This window comes from Nicotiana attenuata, unplaced genomic scaffold (assembly GCF_001879085.1).
Source record: "Nicotiana attenuata strain UT unplaced genomic scaffold, NIATTr2, whole genome shotgun sequence".
NCBI classification, from domain to species: domain Eukaryota; kingdom Viridiplantae; phylum Streptophyta; class Magnoliopsida; order Solanales; family Solanaceae; genus Nicotiana; species Nicotiana attenuata.
The window spans coordinates 158842-178070 of NW_017671290.1; the positions used below are offsets into that span (position 1 = coordinate 158842).

Below are 19229 nucleotides of genomic sequence, written 5' to 3' on the forward strand. Positions count from 1 at the left end.
GAACCTGCAGGGTTCGCAATTGCGATGCCTGATCTCGCAAATGCGAGATCAAACGCCTGAAACAAGATCAGTTACACCAGCAAAATTTCCTAAGTTCAAATCACTCCATAACCTATCTGAAACTCATCCGAGCCCTCGGAGCTCCAAACCAAACTTGCACACAAGTCTTATAACCTAATACGAACTTGCTCACGCGATCAAATTGCCAAAATTGCACCTAGAACTTCGAATTTAGTGCCAAATCAAATGAAATTCTCAAGAACACTTTGAAATTTCTATTTACTCAACCGGATGCCCGAATCACGTCAAATCAACTCCAATTCTCACCAAATCTTATAGACATGACTTAAATATTATATTAAACCTGTGCCGGGCTCCGGAACTAAAATACGGACCCGATACCAGCAAGATCAAACATTAACAATTCCTTAAAAACCATTAAATTTTCAGACTTATAATTTTTAACAAAAATTCATTACTCGGGCTAGGGACCTCCGAATCCGATTCCGAGCATACGCCCAGGTCCTATATTTTGATACGGATCCACAGGACTGTCAAAATACGAGAACGGTCAGTTTACCCAAAATATTGACCGAAGTCAACTAAATCAACTTTTAAAGGCAAAAATTATTATTTTCATTAACTTTGAACATAAAAGCTTTCCGGAAATACGCCCGGATTTCTCACGCAAATCAAGGGGGAGTAAAATGAAGTTTTTAAGACCTCGGAACACAGAATTTAGGTTTAAATCATAATATGACCTTTTAGGTCGTCACATTGGGGAACTCCCTTTAGGATTTGGTACCTTTGTGATATGTGAGTGCCGTGTACGTGAAGTGACGGGTGCGTACACGGGCTTTTTATTGTAAACTCTATTTCTCACTGAGTAATAATCTGTTTCATTTTAATTGAGTTATACTAGCACGTGTAATTATCCTGTTTAGCCTAGAATAGCATGTCTACGTGTCTTAAATGCTTATCTGAACTTTGTGCAGCATGCTTAGTGGATTTCCTGCTTCTTCCTTGACTTGCACTTAGTCTAAACTGTAGGATTTCGTGTTGTAGCTATTATTTTCATTGTTTTAGCTGTGTATTTACTTTGGGACTACGGAATAGTATTCCGAGAAATCCCCCTGCATATTTACTTTGGGGCTACGGGACGGTATCCCAGGAGATCCCCCTGCATATTTACTTTAGGACTACAGAACGGTATTTCGGAAGATCCCCCTACACCTTTCGTTTTTGACTACGAGACGGTATCTCGGGAGATCCCCAATTGTTATTTTTGCGTACTGTACTGTTATCCTTCTGCGATTTCCTTCTGGTTAAATTTTAGTATTTTATTTTACTGGGATATTTTTATTCCGTCTTTTATATATATATATATATATATATATATATATATAAAATATATATATACATACATACATACTAGTAGGCCCTAACCTGACCTCGCCACTACTCGACCGAGGTTAGGCTTGACACTTACTGGGTACCGTTATGGTGTACTTATACTACTCTTCTGCACATGTTTTCGTGTGCAGATCCAGGTACCTCCTACCAGCCTCGCTTTTAGTTGCACAATTGCTGCTATTCCGGAGACTTCAAGGTACATTTGCCCGCGCCCGTAGACCTCGGAGTCCCCTTCTATCCTTTCTTATGTTGTTCCTCTTTTACTTCTTCTAGTACTGATGTATAGAACAATTAGACATAAAATCTTAGAAGCTTGTGACTTACAGTGTTTCAGGTCCTTGGAGATTTTGTGTATATTCGAGAGTGGTTATCGTAGATGCCGAGTGGCACTTATATTAGTTGTTAAATTATCTGTTACAGTTAGTTGTTAAATTTATGTTTTCATTTTATTTTTCTGCAAATGTTAGGCTTAACTAGTCGTAGAGACTAGGTGCCGTCATCTCACGGAAGGAGGATTTGGGTCGTGACAAGTTGGTATCAAAGTTCTAGGTTTATAGGTGTCGTGAGTCACAAGCAAGTTTAGTAGAGTCTCGGGGATTAGTATGGAAACATCTGTATTTATCTTCGGGAGGCTATGGAACTGTTAGAAAAATTTCACTTCTTTTGATTTGTTGTCGTGCAAAATTTGTTGACTTTGAAATTCTAAACTTCTGTCTTCTATCCTCTCACAGATGGTAAGGACACGTACAGTTGGATTAGATGACTAGGGACGCGTGTCCCCTACTAGAGGCGCCAGAGGCCAAGGCCAGAGTAGAGGTCGAGGATGTCCACGTGGTTCAGCCAAAGCACCTGCACGAGCCGCAACAGAGGAGCCACTAGTAGCTTCAGCTGGAGGACAGACACCTAAGGTACCTGTTGCTGCACCAGCCCTCAAAGAGACTCTAGTCTAGTTTCTAAGCATGTTCAACACCTTAGCTCAAGCGGGGGAGGAGCACAGACTCTAGTTGCCCGCATCCTAGAGCTGCGGGTTTCGGTCGATCAGGTTCTAGAGATTATACCGATGCAGCCAGTAGCCCAGTTCAGCCCGAGGGTAGGGCAGCAGTTTCTGAGAAGGAGCAGCGCAGGCTTGAGAGGTATAAGAAGTACCACCCTCCTACTTTCAGTGGTTTGGCGACAGAGAATGCTCAGGGTTTTTGTGAGGAGTGCCACTACATCCTCCGTACTATGGGCATAGAAGAGTTGAGTCGGGTTTCTTTCACTGCATTCCAGCTTAGAGGAGCAGCCTATCAGCGGTGGCTTACTTATGAGTTGGACAGTCCGGCTGAGGCAACTTCACTTACATGGACTCAGTTCTCGGATATATTTTTAATGGAGTATGTTCCCTAGAGCCTCAGAGATGCATGGCGCGCTGAGTTTGAGCTGTTTCGCCAGGGTGCTATGACTGTGTCAGAGTATGCAGTTCATTTGAGTGATTTGGCTAGACATGCACCGACCTTGGTTTCTTCAGTTCGATAGAGGGTTCGTCGGTTTATTGAGGGTTTCCATCCCAGCATCAAGACTAGCATGGCCCGGGAGTTAGAGATGGATATTTCGTATCAATAGGTTATGAGTATTGCTATAAGAGTGGAGGGCATGCTTGCTCGGGAGGGGGAAGAGAGACATGGCAAAATGTCTCGAGAGACTAGTTCTTATTCTGGTGCTCGTGCCCCAGATGCAGTTCAACATGGTAGGGGCTATGTGAGTCGCCCCGTTCATTCAGCTCTTCTAGCCGCCAGTGGTATTCTGGCTACTCGAAGGCCCAGGAGCCTTATTATGCACCTCTAGTATCTAGTGTGCCTCTTGCACGGGGTGCTTTTAGCGGCCAGTCAGGAAGACCTGGCCCGAGCCTGCCACATCAGCCACGCCCTCCTGAATCTTGTGTTGAGTGTAGCGACACTCGCCATATGGTGAGGGGTTTCCCAGACTTAGTAGGGGTGCACCTCCACATACTTCTCAGGCACCGCTTGCTCCACCGGGTCTTCAAGCTATGGTTAGAGCACCAGTCACTACTCCACCTGCTCATCCAGCTCGAGGTGGAGGTCGGGGAGGCAAAGGTCGCCCTAGAGTGAGAGGCCAGGCCAGATACTATGCTCTTCTTGCTCGTATAGAGGCAGTTGCTTCCGATTCTGTCATTACAGGTATTGTTCTGGTCTGTCGTAGAGATGCGTCGGTTCTATCCAGGCTCTACTTATTCCTACGTATCATCTTATTTTGCCCCATATTTGGGCGTACCCCGTGATTTTTTGAGTTCTCCTATTTATGTGTCTACACCTGGGGAGATTCTATTATTGTTGGCCGTGTGTATCAGTCGTGTTTGGTTGTTATTAGTGGTTTTGAGACTAGAGCCAATTTATTATTGCTCCGTATGGTAGATTTTGATATTATCTTGGGCATGGACTGGTTGTCGCCCCATTATGTTATTCTTGATTGTCACGCCAAGACCGTGACGCTGGCTATGCCAGACTTAGTATGGTTAGAGTGGAGGGGTACTTTAGTTTACACTCCCAGTAGAGTTATTTCATTTCTTAAAGCTCAACGAATTGTTAAGAAGGGGTGTGACACGTATCTAGCTTATGTGAGAGATGTCAGTATTGATAACCCTACAGTTGAGTTAATTCCAGTAGTGAGAGATTTCCCTGATGTATTTCCAGCTGATTTTCTAGGCATGCCGCCTGACAGAGATATCGACTTTGGTATTGGTTTATTGCCGGACACTCAGCCCATCTCTATTCCTCCATATCGTATGGCTCCTCTTTAGTTGAAGGAGTTAAAGGAAAAGTTATAGGAATTGCTTGATAATGGCTTTATTTGGCCCAGTGTATCACCTTGGGTGCTCCTGTCTTGTTTGTAAAGAAAAAGGATGGTTCTATGCGTATGTGCATTGATTTTTGCTAGTTGAACAAAGTTACAGTGAAGAACATGTATCCATTGCCTCGTATTGATGACTTATTTGATTAGTACAGGGTGCAAGAGTGTTTTCCAAGATTGACTTACGTTCAGGTTATCATCAGTTGAAGATTTGGGAGGCAGATATCCCGAAGACTGTTTTTAGGACTCGGTATGGTCATTACGAGTTCTTTGTGATGTCATTTGGGCCGACTAATGCCCCAACAACATTTATGCAATTGATGCATAGTGTATCTAAGCCCTATCTTGACTCTTTCGTCATTGTGTTTATTCACGACATTCTGGTATACTCTCGAAGTTGGGAGGATCATGAGCAGCACCTGAGGACTGTGCTTCAGACCTTGAGAGAAAAGAAGTTATATGCAAAATTCTCAAAGTGTGAGTTCTGGTTAGATTCAGTGGCATTTATGGGTCATGTAGTTTTGAGTGAGGGGATCAAGGTGGATCCGAAGAAGGTCGAAACATTGCAGAGTTGGCCCAGTCCATCCTCAAATACAGAGATCCGGGGTTTTCTTGGCTTGGCGGGGTATTACCGTCGATTTGATGAGGGACTCTCATATATTGCAGCACCTATGACCAGGTTGGCCCAGAAGGGTGCTCCGTTCAGGTGGACAGAGGAGTGTGAAGAGAGCTTTCAAAAGCTCAAGACAACTTTGACTACAGCCCCCGCATTGGTCTTTCCTATAGGTTTGGGCTCTTATACTGTTTATTGTGATGCGTCGCGGATTGGTCTCGACGCGGTGTTGATGTAGGACCGTAGGGTGATTACCTACGCGTTCAGACAACTGAAGGTACATGAAAAGAACTATCCTGTCTACGACCTTGACTTAGCAGCTATTGTTCATGCCTTGAAGATTTCGAGGCACTATTTGTACGGTGTCCCTTGTGAGATCTACACTGATCACCGGAGTTTGCAGCATCTGTTCAAGTATAATGATCTAAACTTGCGTCAGCGGAGGTAGTTAGAGCTGCTTAGGGATTATGATATCGCTATTTTATACCATCCCAGGAAGGCCAATGTGGTGGGCGATGCCTTGAGTTATAGGGCGGGAAGTTTAGGGAACTTAGTATATTTACCAGCAGTATAGAGGCCATTGGCACTGGATGTTCAGGCCTTAGCCAAACCAGTTTGTTAGATTGGATATTTTTGAGCCGAATCAAATTTTGGCTTGTGTAGTCTCTCAGTCATCTCTTTATGATCGTATCAGGGAGCGTCAGTATGATGACCCCCATCTGCTTGTCCTTAAGGACACGGTTCAGCACGGTGATGCTAAGGAGGTAACTATTGGAGATGATGGTGCATTGAGGATGCAAGACACGCTATGTGTGCCCAATGTAGATAGTTTGCATGAGTTGATTCTCTAGGAGGCTCACGGTTTGCGATACTCGATTTCTCCGGGTGCCACAAAGCTGTATCAGGACTTAAGGCAGCATTGTTGGTAGATGAGAATGAAGAAGGACATAGTGGAATACGTAGCTTGGTGCCTAAATTGCCAGCAGGTGAAGTATGAGCATCAGCGGCCGGGTGGATTGCGTTAGAAGTTAGTGATTTCGGAGTGGAAATAAGAGCGGATCACTATGGATTTCGTTGTTGGACTCCCACGGACTCAATGGAAGTTTGATACAGTTTTGGTGATTGTGGATTGGCTGACCAAGACAGCTCATTTCATTCCTATAATGACTACTTATTCTTTCGAGCAGTTGGCTCGAGTTTATATCCGCGAGATTGTCAGGCTTCATGGCGTGCTAGTGTCTATCATCTCATATCGGGGTGGACAGTTTACATCACGGTTCTGGAGGGATGTATAGCATGAGTTAGGTACTCGAGTCGAGTTGAGGGATGTATAGCATGAGTTAGGTACTCAAGTCGAGTTGAGCACAACATTTCACCCTTAGATGGACGGGCAGTCCAAGCGCACTATTCAGATTCTAGAGGATATGCTCTATGCGTGTGTGATGGAGTTTGGAGGTTCTTGGGATCCGTTCTTTCCACTTGCAGAGTTTGTGTACAACAACAATTATCAGTCGCATTCAGATGGCATCGTATGAGGCTCTGTATGGTAGGCGATGTCGGTCTCTAGTGGTTTGGTTTGAGGCGACGAGGCTAGATTATCGGGTACAGACTTAGTTCAAGATGCCTAGGAGAAGGTTAAGGTGATTCAGGATAGACTTCGCACAACCCAGTCCAGACAGAAGAGTTATGCGGATCGGAAGGTTCGTGATATTGCATTCATGGTTGGAGAGCGGATCTTGCTCCGAGTTTCGCCTATGAAGGGCGTTATGAGGTTCAGAAAGAAGGTAAAGCTAAGCCCAAGGTTTATTGGCCCATTCGAGGTGTTGCGGCGAGTTGAGGAGGTTGCTTATGAGCTTGCCTTACCTCCTTGTCTAGCAGGGTTCATCCAGTATTCCATGTTTCTATGCTCCGGAAGTATCATGGTGATCCGTCTCATGTGTTTGATTTTCGCTCAATCCAGTTGGACAAGGATCTATCTTATGTTGAGGAGCTAGTGGATATTTTGGACAGGCAGGTTCGAAACCTGAGGTCAAAGAACATTGCTTTAGTGGAGCGGTCAGCCGGTCGAGGAGACGACTTAGGAGAACGAGTAGGATATGCGCAACCGTTATCCTCATCTTTTCGCCACTTCAGGTATGTCTCTATGCTCGTTCGAGGACGAACGATTATTTTAAGAGGGGGAGGATGTAATGACCCGGCCGGTAATTTTGAGAGTGATAGCCCCGATCCCTATCTTCTGCTTTCTCCTTATCTTTTTTTTGCTTGTGTGGCTTGCCGGGAGGTTTTTTTTTGGTTTAGAGTGTTTTGGAACACTTAGTCTCTAAACGGAAGCTTAAGCCTTAGGATTTTGACCATAGTCAGAACTGTGTGAAGATGACTCCGGAATAGAGTTTCATTGGTTTCGATAGCTCCATTGGGTATTTTGGGCTTAGGGGCATGTCCAGATTGTGTTTGGGAGGTCTGTAGCTGATTTAGGCTTGAAATGGTGAAAGTTGAATTTTTGGAGATTTGACCAATAGTGGACTTTTTGATATCGGGGTCGGATCTCGATTCTAGAAGTTGGAGTAGATCCGTAATGTTGAATATGACTTGTGTGCAAAATTTGACGTCAATCGGACGTGGTTTGACAGCTTTCGGCATCGGTTGTGGAAATTTAAAGTTTCAAGTTCATTAAGCTTGGATTGGAGGCCGATTCGTGTTTTTGTTGTTGTTTGAGGTGTTTTGAGCGCTCGACTAAGTTCGTATGGTGTTTTTTGACTGCTAGGTATGTTTGGTTAAGGTCCTAGGGGTCTCGGGTTGATTTCGGGTGGTTAACGGATCATTTTTGGACTTGGGAGAATTGCAGAATTTTCTGGTATTTTTGTTGCTGGTTTTCTTCATCGTGTTCGTGAGAGAGGCCTTGCGTCCGCGTAAGGCATCTGGGAGTCCAGCTGAGTTATTCTTTGCATACACGATGTTATTCCCGCGTTCGCGAAGATATGGAACCTTGAGACTACGCATTCGCGATATGGACCTCGCGTTCGCGTAGAGAAACGAACAGATGGAGCTTCAGGCATTTAGTCTACGCGTTCGCGAAGAGGGTCCCACGTTCGTGTAGGGTCAGTCAGTGGAAGGTATGCATTCGCGAGAGGTCCCTCACGTTCACGAAGGAGGAATTTTAGTCAGTGAGATTTTGTTCTACGTGACGCGAGGGTGTGGCCCCGTTCGTGAAGAAGGATTCACCTAGGCAGAATATAACATTTCAAAATCGTGGTTTTGGCCATTTTTATCAAAACTTGAGTATGAGAGCTCGGATTTGGACGAGATTTTGATGGATTTTTAGAGACATCGTTGGGTAATGATTGTACACTTGATTTTGGTTATATCCCACTAATCTATCATTAATTCCACCATTTAATTTCAGATTTGGGTTGAAAATTTGGGAAAAATGGGAAGAAGTTCTTCAACTAAGATTTTAGGTTTTGATTAAGATTTTGATATCGGATTTGGATAATTTTGGTACGAGTGAATTCATGAGTGAATGAGTGTTCATATTTTATGACTTTTACCCGATTCCGAGATGTGGGCCTGGGTCGACTTTTGTGGTAATTTTCTAATTTCCTGCTTAAGTCTTGATTTTATTAATTAGATTAGTTCTTATCGTTAAATTTATGGTATGTAATTGCTTTTGGCTAGATTTGGGAAATTCGGAGTCGGATATTTGTGGAAAAGGAATTGTTACCGATTGATTGAGCTTGGTTCGAGGTAAGTGGCTTGCCTAACCTTGTGTGGGGGATTTTCCTTTAGGATTTGATACTATTGTGATATGTGAGCGCCGTGTACGTGAAGTGACGAATACGTACACGGGCTATTTGTTGTAAAACTCCTTTTCTCACTGAGTAATAATTTGTTTCATTTTAATTGAGTTGTACTAGCATGTGTAATTATCTTGTTTACCCTAGAATGACATATCTACGTGTCTTAAATGCTTATCTGAACTTTGTGCAGCATGCTTAGTAGATTTCCTGCTTCTTCCTTGACTTGCACTAAGTCTAAACTGTAGGATTTCGTGTTGTAGCTGTAATTTCTATTGTATGAGCTGTGTATTTACTTTGGGACTACAGAACGGTATTTCGCGAGATCCCCCTTCATATTTACTTTGGAACTACGGGACGGTATCCCCGGAGATCCTCTTGCAAATTTATTTTGGGACTACGGAATGGTATACTAGGATATCCCCTTGCACCTTTACGTTTGGGACTACGAGACGGTATCTCGAGAGACCCCCTGCTGTTATTTCTGTGTACCGTACTGTTATCCTTCTGTGATTTCTTTCTAGTTAAATTTCTGTCTTTTATTTTACTGCGATATTTTTATTGTGTCTTATTATATATATATATATATATGTACCAGTAGGGCCCTGACCTGTCCTCGTCACTACTCGACCGAGGTTAGGCTTGGCACTTACTGGGTACCGTTGTGGTGTACTCATGCTACTCTGCTGCACATGTTTTTGTGTGCAGATCCAGGTACCTCCTACCAGCCTCGCTTTTAGTTGCACAATTGCCGCTGTTCTGGAGTCCCCTTCTATCCCTTCTTATGTTGTTCCTCTTTTACTACTTCTAGTATTGATGTATAGAACAGTTGGACAAAATTCTTAGAAGCTTATGACTTACGGTGTTCCGGGTCTTGGGAGATTTTGTGTATATTCGAGAGTGGTTATCGTAGGTGCCGAGCGGCAATTATATCAGTTTTTAAATTATCTATTATAGTTAGTTGTTAAATTTATGTTTTCGTTTCATTATTCTACAAATGTTAGGCTTACCTAGTCATAGAGACTAGGTGCCGTCACGACATCTCACGGAGGGAGGATTTGGGTTATGACACCTACCTTACTATCTCTCCCCAATACTTGTTAGGCATGCCCCTTCCCTTCCTCATAACCGCAATGGATAACCTCTCACACCTACTGACCGGAGCATCTATGTCTCTCCTCTTCACATGCTCGAACCATCTCAGCCTCGACTCCGGCAACTTGTCCTCCATAGATGCCACTCCTACCTTGTCCCTAATAGCTTAATTCATGATCCTGTCCTTCCTGATATGACCATACATTTATCTCAACATCCGCATTTAAGTTACTTTCATCTTTTGGACATGGAACTTATTGATGGGCCAACACTCAGCCACATACAACATAGCCGGTCTAACCACCACTCTGTAACTTGCCCTTAAGACCAGGTAGTATACTTTTATCACAGAAAACCCCTGAGGCAAGCCTCCATCTCACCCACCCCACCCTACTCCAACGGTGGGCAACATCCTCGTCAATCTCTCCGTTGCCTTGAATTATATACCCAAGATAACTGAAACTATCTCTTTTGGGGATGACTTGAGTACCAATCTTCACTTCCACTCCTTCTTCATGCATCCCATCACTGAACTTGCACTCCACCGTCTGTTTCCAAACTTCCAACCTAGTATTAACTCCGTCACGCGTCTCATCAATCAGTACTAAGTCATAAGCGAATAACATACACCATGGCACCTCCCCTTGTATGTGTCGTGTCATCACCTCTAACAATAAAGCAAACCAAAATGGGCTAAGACTCCACTAGAAAATGATCTGAGTCTCCTCCCGCAGCCTCACCCGAGTCTTTTCTCCCTCGTACAGGTGTTTAATCACCCTAATGTATGCCATTGGGACACCGCTAGCCTCTATATATCTCTATATGACCTCTCCCGGGACTTTATCATAGGCCTTCTCCAGGTCTATGAATACCATATGCAAGTTGTTATTCCTTTTCCTACACTGCTCCACCAATCTCATCATAAGGTGAATGGCCTCTGTAGTAGACCTTCCGGGCATAAATCCGAATTGGTTCTTGAAAATAGTAACATTACATCAGACCCGCCTCTCCACCACCATCTCCCAAATTTTTATAGTATGACTCAGTAGCTTGATATTCCTATAATTGTTGTAGTCCTGAATATCACCTTTGTTCTTGTACAACGGGATCATCAAACTCCACCACCACTCTCTTCATCCTAAAAATGACATTAAACAACCTACTAAACCACTCCAAGCCTACTAATCTCGTCCAAGTCACACCTCTATTTGAGGTTATGAAACGGTCGATGCAATAGTAATACCCAACTGAGAGTCAGGGTCGAAATCCATAGGGAGCTATATGAATGGGATTTAGGAGTATATATATTGCGGTGAATGAGTTTGAACTATCTTAGATTGCACTTCCACAAATATGATTGTTTCTAGGTCTAATTTAAACTAATATTGCAAGATAAACAATTGAAACTAAGAAATTGTGTTTTTGTTGTTGTTGTTTTCAAGTAATGTAAAAAGCCTAGGGCTATGACCTTTACCTAAGTGTTTGCCTAACGGGTTGTAAATTGTAAAGCTTGTTTTGATGGTCGGGGTGTATTATAGCTATCAACACTCAAGTACCCACTCAATACCTCTCGGTAAGAGAGTAATTTTGCCCAATTTGGCTTTCTCAAGTCGGGTTCTACTATCTCTAAGTTCAACCCTTTAATTGGGACTATCAATCTCTTGATTTTATCCCAAATTCTTGTTAGCCAAGTTTTCCGAGACTAAGTCTCTCTTTCTCAAGTAGAGACCAAGTCAAATAGGCATGAACTAATGTTTGCAACCATTAATTCTATAATAAAAAGCTAGAACAAGGCTAAATAATAAACACCCAACCATAAACAAGCCATAAATTAAACATCCATTAGGTTTACACACTAGGTTGGGTCACAACCCTAGTTAAAATCTTGCTACTCATAATGGGCATAGAAGAAAACAAGGTAGAAAAGATGATAAAACTCTTATTGAACGATTAAAAGATAAAAATCCAATGTTAAAAGTCACCAAAGTAAGCTAAAGTTGCCTAAAGCAGTATAGAAAAATGGCTACAAGGGTTTCAATATTCTAAACTTGACCTAATTTCCTGAAACTAGTCTATTTATACAAACCTGGAAATTTCGGATAGAAATACCCTTTCGGAGGTTCTGTGGCCGCACAATTCCATGTGCGGTCCGCAGTTTTCTTCAGTCTTGATAGTAGTTGGATTTGCAGCCGCACAATTCTGAAATGCGGCCGCATGTCTCATGTTTCACGATCCACACAAATCCTGGTGCGTCAGCGTAGGGCCCTTCTGCGGATCGCACAATTCTGAGTGCGGCCGCGTGGCTGACTTCTGTGGTCACACAATAATTATGCGGTCCGCATCTTCTTTAAGCCTGAAATGATGACTCTATAAACTTCTATTCTTGGTTAGCTTCTGCGGCCGCACATTTCATGTGCGCTCCGCACTATACACTGAGACTCTGATAGATTTCCTTTGCATTCTGCGGCCGCAAATGGAAATCTGCGGTCCGCACTTGAGCCTTTGTGCCTGATTTTTGTCCTTGAGTTCAGATCACTCCTTGAGTTGGATCTCATCTTTGTGGCTCATTTTCCAATACTCCTGGAACTAAGCATATTTCGTCAGTTTTTGGGAATATAATTAAACAGTTTTTGGACTAAAACAAAAGTAAAAAGGCGCTAATAAGTAGTCAAAATCCCCACTTATCAACTTCCCCAAACTTAAGATTTTGTTTGTCCTCAAGAAAATAAGGAAATTACCTCCTCCACAAGTTAAGATCTATTCCAGCTAATCTAAGGTGCATCAATCACACATCAATTGGGACCAATAATTACCCACAAGACTTATGAATTATCAACAAGACAATGATTTAAAGTTTTAAGCACAAATAGTTCTAATATGACACTTGGGCATCAAGAGTTGACTTTATTCATCAAGGAAGCTCTCTCTTTCATGTAGTTCATTGTGGATCCAAAACTCCTCCTCCTCTACTCTCCGTTAGCATATCTCATTTAAGAATATAGCACTCAATTCAAGGATTTGTGGAAAGTTCGTTCATCTCTCTCAAAGAATGTCACAAGTACGGCTCTAAGTACCATATGCTTGCCCCTCATTTCCTTGAATGCAATGAAGGCTTTTGGACTAAGGTAGGGAATGTTGGAATAGAACGGGTTCATCTTTTCTTAAGCACTCCATTTTCTCTTTTTGGATCATGTTTTGCCGACTCTTTTGAGGCATTTTCTTTTTCCTTAGGAGAACTAGAGAAACTTAACATCACTATTTCTTGGTCATGATATTCATTTTCTCCTTCTTTGTTTTCTCCATGCTTTGCATTTTCTTTGAATCCCTTCAACTTTTCAACTTATTCACTTTCTTTTTGCATTTTTCTTTCTTCATTTCTTTTCTCTTTTTGTGCCTTGGTAGCACTTTCAAACTCCTCGTCTCTCCCTAAACTTATGTTTTAGCCAATTATTTCTAAAGAGTGTTAAGGAATGCTCGGTTTCCAAGAGAGGGTCACTACAAAACAGGTAAAGGCTTGTAATGTGGTTATCAAATGAGAAAGGTCTTAGACTCAAATGGGTTGACTTGGAATAGCAACATTGGCGGGACATGAAAATTTTCAAACGGGTAAAGGAGAGCCTACAATCACTTCTCAAGCCAATCAAAACTTAAAATTTTCCCTAGAAACACATTCGAGGCAAGTTATAGACCATTCGCACGGGTACTTGGACTTGCAAAAAAAACATCTCACCTCTCACATAGCTGGACTGTTAAACAGGATAGATTCAAGGGCCCACAACAACCATATTCAAGATTAAAAATCACTAATGGTTCAACTAAACCGCTCGATGATTGCTTAAGTCAACACAAGAGTCAAAAGGTCATTCTAGAGCTATTTCTTTCCAAGAACTTGTTTTTAATCATAAGCCCGTAGTTAAGTGTGTTGGTACCAAGTGAAGCATGCTTGACTCTTCCAGTTCCACTTAATTAGGTCCTCTTATTCATTATTACTACTACTATTCTTACCTAAACATCAAAAACGGACTCAATCCCTTAAGAAGGTTGTCACGCCATCCATTGTTAGGAAGAGTCACCCGGTTCACACAAAAACCACCTTTGGAAAGAACCGTGGCATTAAGAAAACCAAAGGCTTATTGATCACTTAAACATGAAAGCTACTAAATTAAAAGAAGCTATTAAATTAAATAAGAAGCTATTAGACTAAATAAAAAGGAAAAGAAAATGTTATCAGTTATTACAGGCCAATGTCAAATATCATCAAATCAAATAAATCCCCCCCCCCCCCCGCCGGAATAAGAATAAGCATTGTCCCAATGCTTAACAAAATAAAAACAAGGAAGGGAAATAGTAGAGAGGACTCCCTATGTGGTCTCTGTGTCCATAGAAGCATCACTACCCTCAGGCTCCTCCAACTGGATCTCATCATCCTCTTCTTGGGGAGTAGCTGGGTTAGTGAACATCTATAGCACCGCCTCAGCTGTGTGGGTAGCGAGGTTTGGCTCCTCAGACTGGCTAGCTGGTGGCACTGATGCTGATGGTTCTGCTGGAGCTATGTCCATCAGCAAGTCAAATGGAAGATCCCCAGCGGCTGCTATCTTGGTCACCTCTCGTCTCAACCTGTCAACTAATTTCTTCGAAGCCTAGAATTTTCTCATCTTCTTCACCTGCTTCTCAAGCTACTCAATTGATGTTCCATGTGCCACCAAAGTGTCCATGATGGTTTTCTGATTCTCCAATATCTTCTTCAAAGTTTCCTCCACAGGCGGGGAAATTTGGGGTGCTGGGGTAGAGTTTTGGGCTGCAACAGCACTGGATAGATCAGAAATCTTCGCAATAGCAGTCTGCATCTAGTTGTTGAGACTCGCCAGTGTCTGGGAGACTCGTAGCACAGAAAGTGGATAAGTAGAAGATGAAGGAACTGGTGTTGATAGCCTTGCAGATGAAGGTGGAGGTATGGCAGTTGTACTGCTAGAAGGCCTGGCTGCTTTGGAACGCATGGTTGCTGAATCTGCAACTACCATCGATGGCTCATCAGAGTTGCCTACGGTAGTAGTCAACTTACCCTTATTCTTCGGGTTCTTTGGGTCTTTCAGACAGTACCATGTGAAGGGCTTCTTCGCCCGAACGTTTGTGTCAAAAGTCTTTGACTCCACCCCCGCATCCGTATGATACTCCGTAATGGTGTTGGGATATGGGTATGAGCTATCACCCTGCCTACCAACCAAATATTGTTGACCGTCATGATGGCACCCACATTGATTGGGTACCCGGCCATAATGGAAGCCACTAGAACTGCCCTCGGGATTGATAGATTATTTTCGTTCTTGCTTGGATCTATTCGACTGCACACAAAGGTCTTCCACCCTTTTGCTTCAAAGTTGAGGGTGTTCGGCTGAATGGGAACCCCTGCTGTGATCCATGGTTGTGGTGGTCCTAGAGCTACCAAAATCTCAGCTAACCATGGGCGAGCTGCATCACCCAGTGCAAAATTCTCCAAATATTGCTCCAGCTCCACATCCTCGAGCCCTAAATATGTGTTTAGGCAGGTTTGATCAAATCTAACTTTCAAGTTCCTTACCTTAGTCACCTTAGTCCCCTTCTTGATATGCGCCACATTGGTGTAGAATTCCTGGAATAAGTGCTCCTTGGCATCCACCACACTCTTAGTGAACCATATCCACCCTTTTCTCTCTCGGAATTGTCTTGCCACATTCGGGTTGTATCTATCCAAATCTTTCAAAACAAACTAATGATTGAGAGTGAGCGATCTCTGAGGACACCATTCTCGGAACCTCCTTACCAAACTTCCCTCTTTTTCGACCTCTCAAGGCCGGCAACTCTGGTATCACCCCCTCGACCGTCATCTGGAATATCATCATCATCATCATCATCTATGATTGGCGCGTCGAGGGCATGAGTAGATGAGGGCTCTGAACCTTGACTATCATCTTCCGAACCCTCAGAAGTGCTTGCTGAGTTGGAAGGTTCATCTCGAAGCTGAAACCTCCCTGGGAGCTGCCTTGGTTGTGATTGCGCATCAGGTTGCTCTTGCACAGAGGTGCCCTCTGATGCTTCCCTAGATGGGACATATGAACTGGACTCAGCAGTCTCCGGGGCTCTCCCGATTATTGTCTTCTTTGCACAAAGAGTGGTATGGTACCCCTACCTCGACCTCGGCAGGGTTCACCCATCCCCTTGGATGTATCACCTCGTCCCCAAGATCTAACCATTGTCTGCAATACATAGCAATAGGAATCAATTATAGTTCAAGTTTAGTGTATCAGACAGTTGCAAACAACACAATATGCAGAATGGGGGAAGTGCAGTCCGCACATTTTTGAGTGCGGCCATTGATGGGTTTGTGCGAACTGCACAATTTTGAATTGCGGGCGCAATGGTTATTCTGCGGTCCGCACAATTTTTAAGGCGACCACATAGATGAAATGTGGACCGCACAATTTTGAGTGCGGTCGCACAATTTTTTACTTCAAAATGCAACTCTCTGATAACAGAGAAATCCATGATCTGCGGCCGCACATACTTTTCTACGGCCGCGGTTCAATTTCTGCGGACCGCACAATTTCAAGTGCTATCCACACAATCAATTCACACCAGATGCCCGAAGCTAACAATATGCGGACCACACAATTTCTTGTGCGGCCACATAATTCAAAAACAATCAACAGTAAACTTAGTATTTCTAACTTTAAGCATAAATTTGGACATGGTAATACCAATTAAATATGATAAATAATGTACCCATCCCCAAAATAGCCAATAGGAAGTTACCAACACAAATTTAAGCTCACATGATGATGAATTTGACATTAGGTCTAAAAGTAACTAAATTAATTATGAACAAAATTAAGAAAATTGAAAAACTTCAAAGATGAATTGAACATACCAGTAATGTAGTGATGCTAAGGAAGAATCAAAGATGATGAAATTAGTGTGAGATGCGTGAATCAGATGAGTGCACTGTGCTTGCCTTTGTGTTAATTTTCAGAGTTTGTAAAGTTTCAACAGTAGTGAGAAGGCTACTATTTATACTTATCGAGATGGCCTAAGGTTCAAGAGACGAGTGTGGCCGCACAATTTCATGTGCGGTCCGCACTCTGTTACCTGATGGACACTTTCCTTTTGAAGATCTGCAGTCCGTTGAGTGCGGCCGCAGATTTTGGTGCGGCCGCATATTTTTTTGTTCAGCTGCACTTTGGCCATTTCTCTGACAGACAAACTTCAGAGAGTGTGCACTTTTTAACATGTAGTTGCGCGGTTCGCACAAGAATTTTGCGGCCGCAGATCCCTTTCTGCCTTGGCACTCAAATTTGCACGGTCCGCACTTTTTCCACACTTAGCCAATTTTTCTGAGCATAGTTCCTGCAAAGCACACTCAGTACTGCATCACTTCAAAACCAGTATGCATAAAACAAGACCTATATAAAGAAGAAGAAAAAGAAAAAAAAGAAACATGTGTTGCTGATCGCTGCCAACTCCGCACCACTAAAAAGTAGCGAGAGAGGGTCGCAATAGCTTTTACCCGATTTGTGGGTCGGGATCGATTTCACAGGGAGCTAGGAAGGGAGTCGAGTATCTATCTAGAGTGGAGTTGTGTAATTGTTCCAAATAACACTTCCAATCATTTTTGGTCTTTTCTTTATATTCTACTATTATCAACAACTAATTATAAATGCAGCTAGATTATGCTAAACGGGAATTGCTATAAGTTGTATCTAATGGTTTAAAAAGGCACTAGGGTAGTGACCTTCACCTAGGTGGTTAATTGACAGGTAATTGCATCTAAGGCACGATCGACATGATTGGGGAGATATGTTATAACCGTTGCTCAATATTACCCACTCTACACCTCTCGGTAGAAAGAATGGTTTTGCCTAATTGACTCTCTCGAGACCAATTGGGTATGCATAATTGACCAAGCAACTAGGGTTCAAGTCGGGTAATTACTCTCTCGAGGTTTAACCCTTTAATTGGGACTATCAAATCTCTTGAGTCCATCCCAATTCCTTGTTGAGTCAATTTTGGAGACTTAGGCTCTCTTTCTCAAGAAGAGCCCAAGTCTACTAAGCACAAACTAGTGTTTGCAACCACTAATTCATAAATTAAACCATAAAATTGACCCAAATAACAAACACCCATAATCAATCTAACCTTAAATTACAAAACCCATCAATTACCCACACTAGGGTTGAGCCACAACCCTAGCTAATGGGTTTAACTACTCATGCTTGAAGATAAAATCAGAGAAATAGATGAAGAGAAGGACATATTAATTAATTACTAAAGTAAATACAAAGTTTCAATGATTAAAACTACGTAAAGGTGCCAAAAATGGCTAAGAAATATCGTCTCACGAGCTCAGCTACAGTATTCTAATATATGATACCCTAAATATGGAAAAATGTTCTATTTATACTAAGCTAGAAAAACTGGACAAAAATGCCCCTGCGGGGTCAGTGCGGACCGCACAAAATGGTGTGTGGCCGCACTAGGCTCTTGACTCTGAAAAATTAACTCTCTGAACCCGGGCTCTGCGGACCGCACAGAATGGACTGCAGCCGCGGAGGCATCTAGCGCGGTCCGCACAAACACGACCGCGGACCGCACAGGCTTGAACCTTGGCACTTGACATCTCTCTGAAGTTTGCTTCCGCGAACCGCATAGAATGGTGGTGCGGCCGCGGTGTCTCCAGTGCGGGCCGCACCATATCTACTGCGGCTGCACTGCTTTGATGCCTTAAAATCCAGTCTCTGAATCTCCCTAGTGCGGACCGTACAAAGTGTAGTGCGGCCGCACTAGGCTTGTTTGTCCTGAGTTGTCTTGTCTTTGATACTTGTGCAGGTTTCACTCCTTTTGAGCCGATTTTTGACATCTCGTCACTTTGTAGCTCAAACCTGCAATCAAGCACAACTTATGAGCCTTTTGGGACTATTTTGTAAGAATTTATAATCAAAGCGTAAGCAAGAAGGAGCATGAAACACGTCAAAATCTCTAGTTATCAGTTGCCTCCCAAGAAGCGCCTGATTTAACGTCATGGCACGATGCAGATTACCGTCATCACTTGATATGAATTACTGCCACGACGTGGCCATCATCAACTTTTCCCAGATAATACTTCACCCGGTGACCATTGACTCTAAACACCTCATCATTTTTACTCTTCAAGTCCAATGCAGCAAAGGGTGTCACACCCACAACCTCAAACAGGCCATTTCATTTAGATTTCAACTTTCCCAGAAGCATCCTTAATAGAGAATTGAACAACAACACAAGATCACTTTCTTTAAACTCCTTGTTCTTAATGTACTTGTCATGTAGGTACTTCATCTTCTCCTTTTATAAGGACGAACTTGTGTATGCATGGTACTGGAACTCATCTAGCTCATTCAATTGTGCCACCCTTAAGTTGGCGGCGACATCCCACTCAAGATTCAACTTCTCCAAAGCCC

General features: G+C 42.9%; 1 protein-coding gene across 1 annotated transcript; it reads right to left on the reverse strand.

Annotated features, from left to right (window-relative positions):
- Positions 1-10058: 10058 nt before the first annotated feature.
- Positions 10059-10424, reverse strand: LOC109207304. The gene has a single exon (XM_019370197.1). The coding sequence runs from the start codon at positions 10422-10424 to the stop codon at positions 10059-10061; it is 366 nt and encodes a 121-aa protein (XP_019225742.1).
- Positions 10425-19229: the final 8805 nt, after the last annotated feature.

Bases quoted from the DNA above. Each gene is read 5' to 3' on its own strand.
- LOC109207304 (XM_019370197.1), bottom strand. From the start codon at position 10,424: ATGACACGACACATACAAGGGGAGGTGCCATGGTGTATGTTATTCGCT.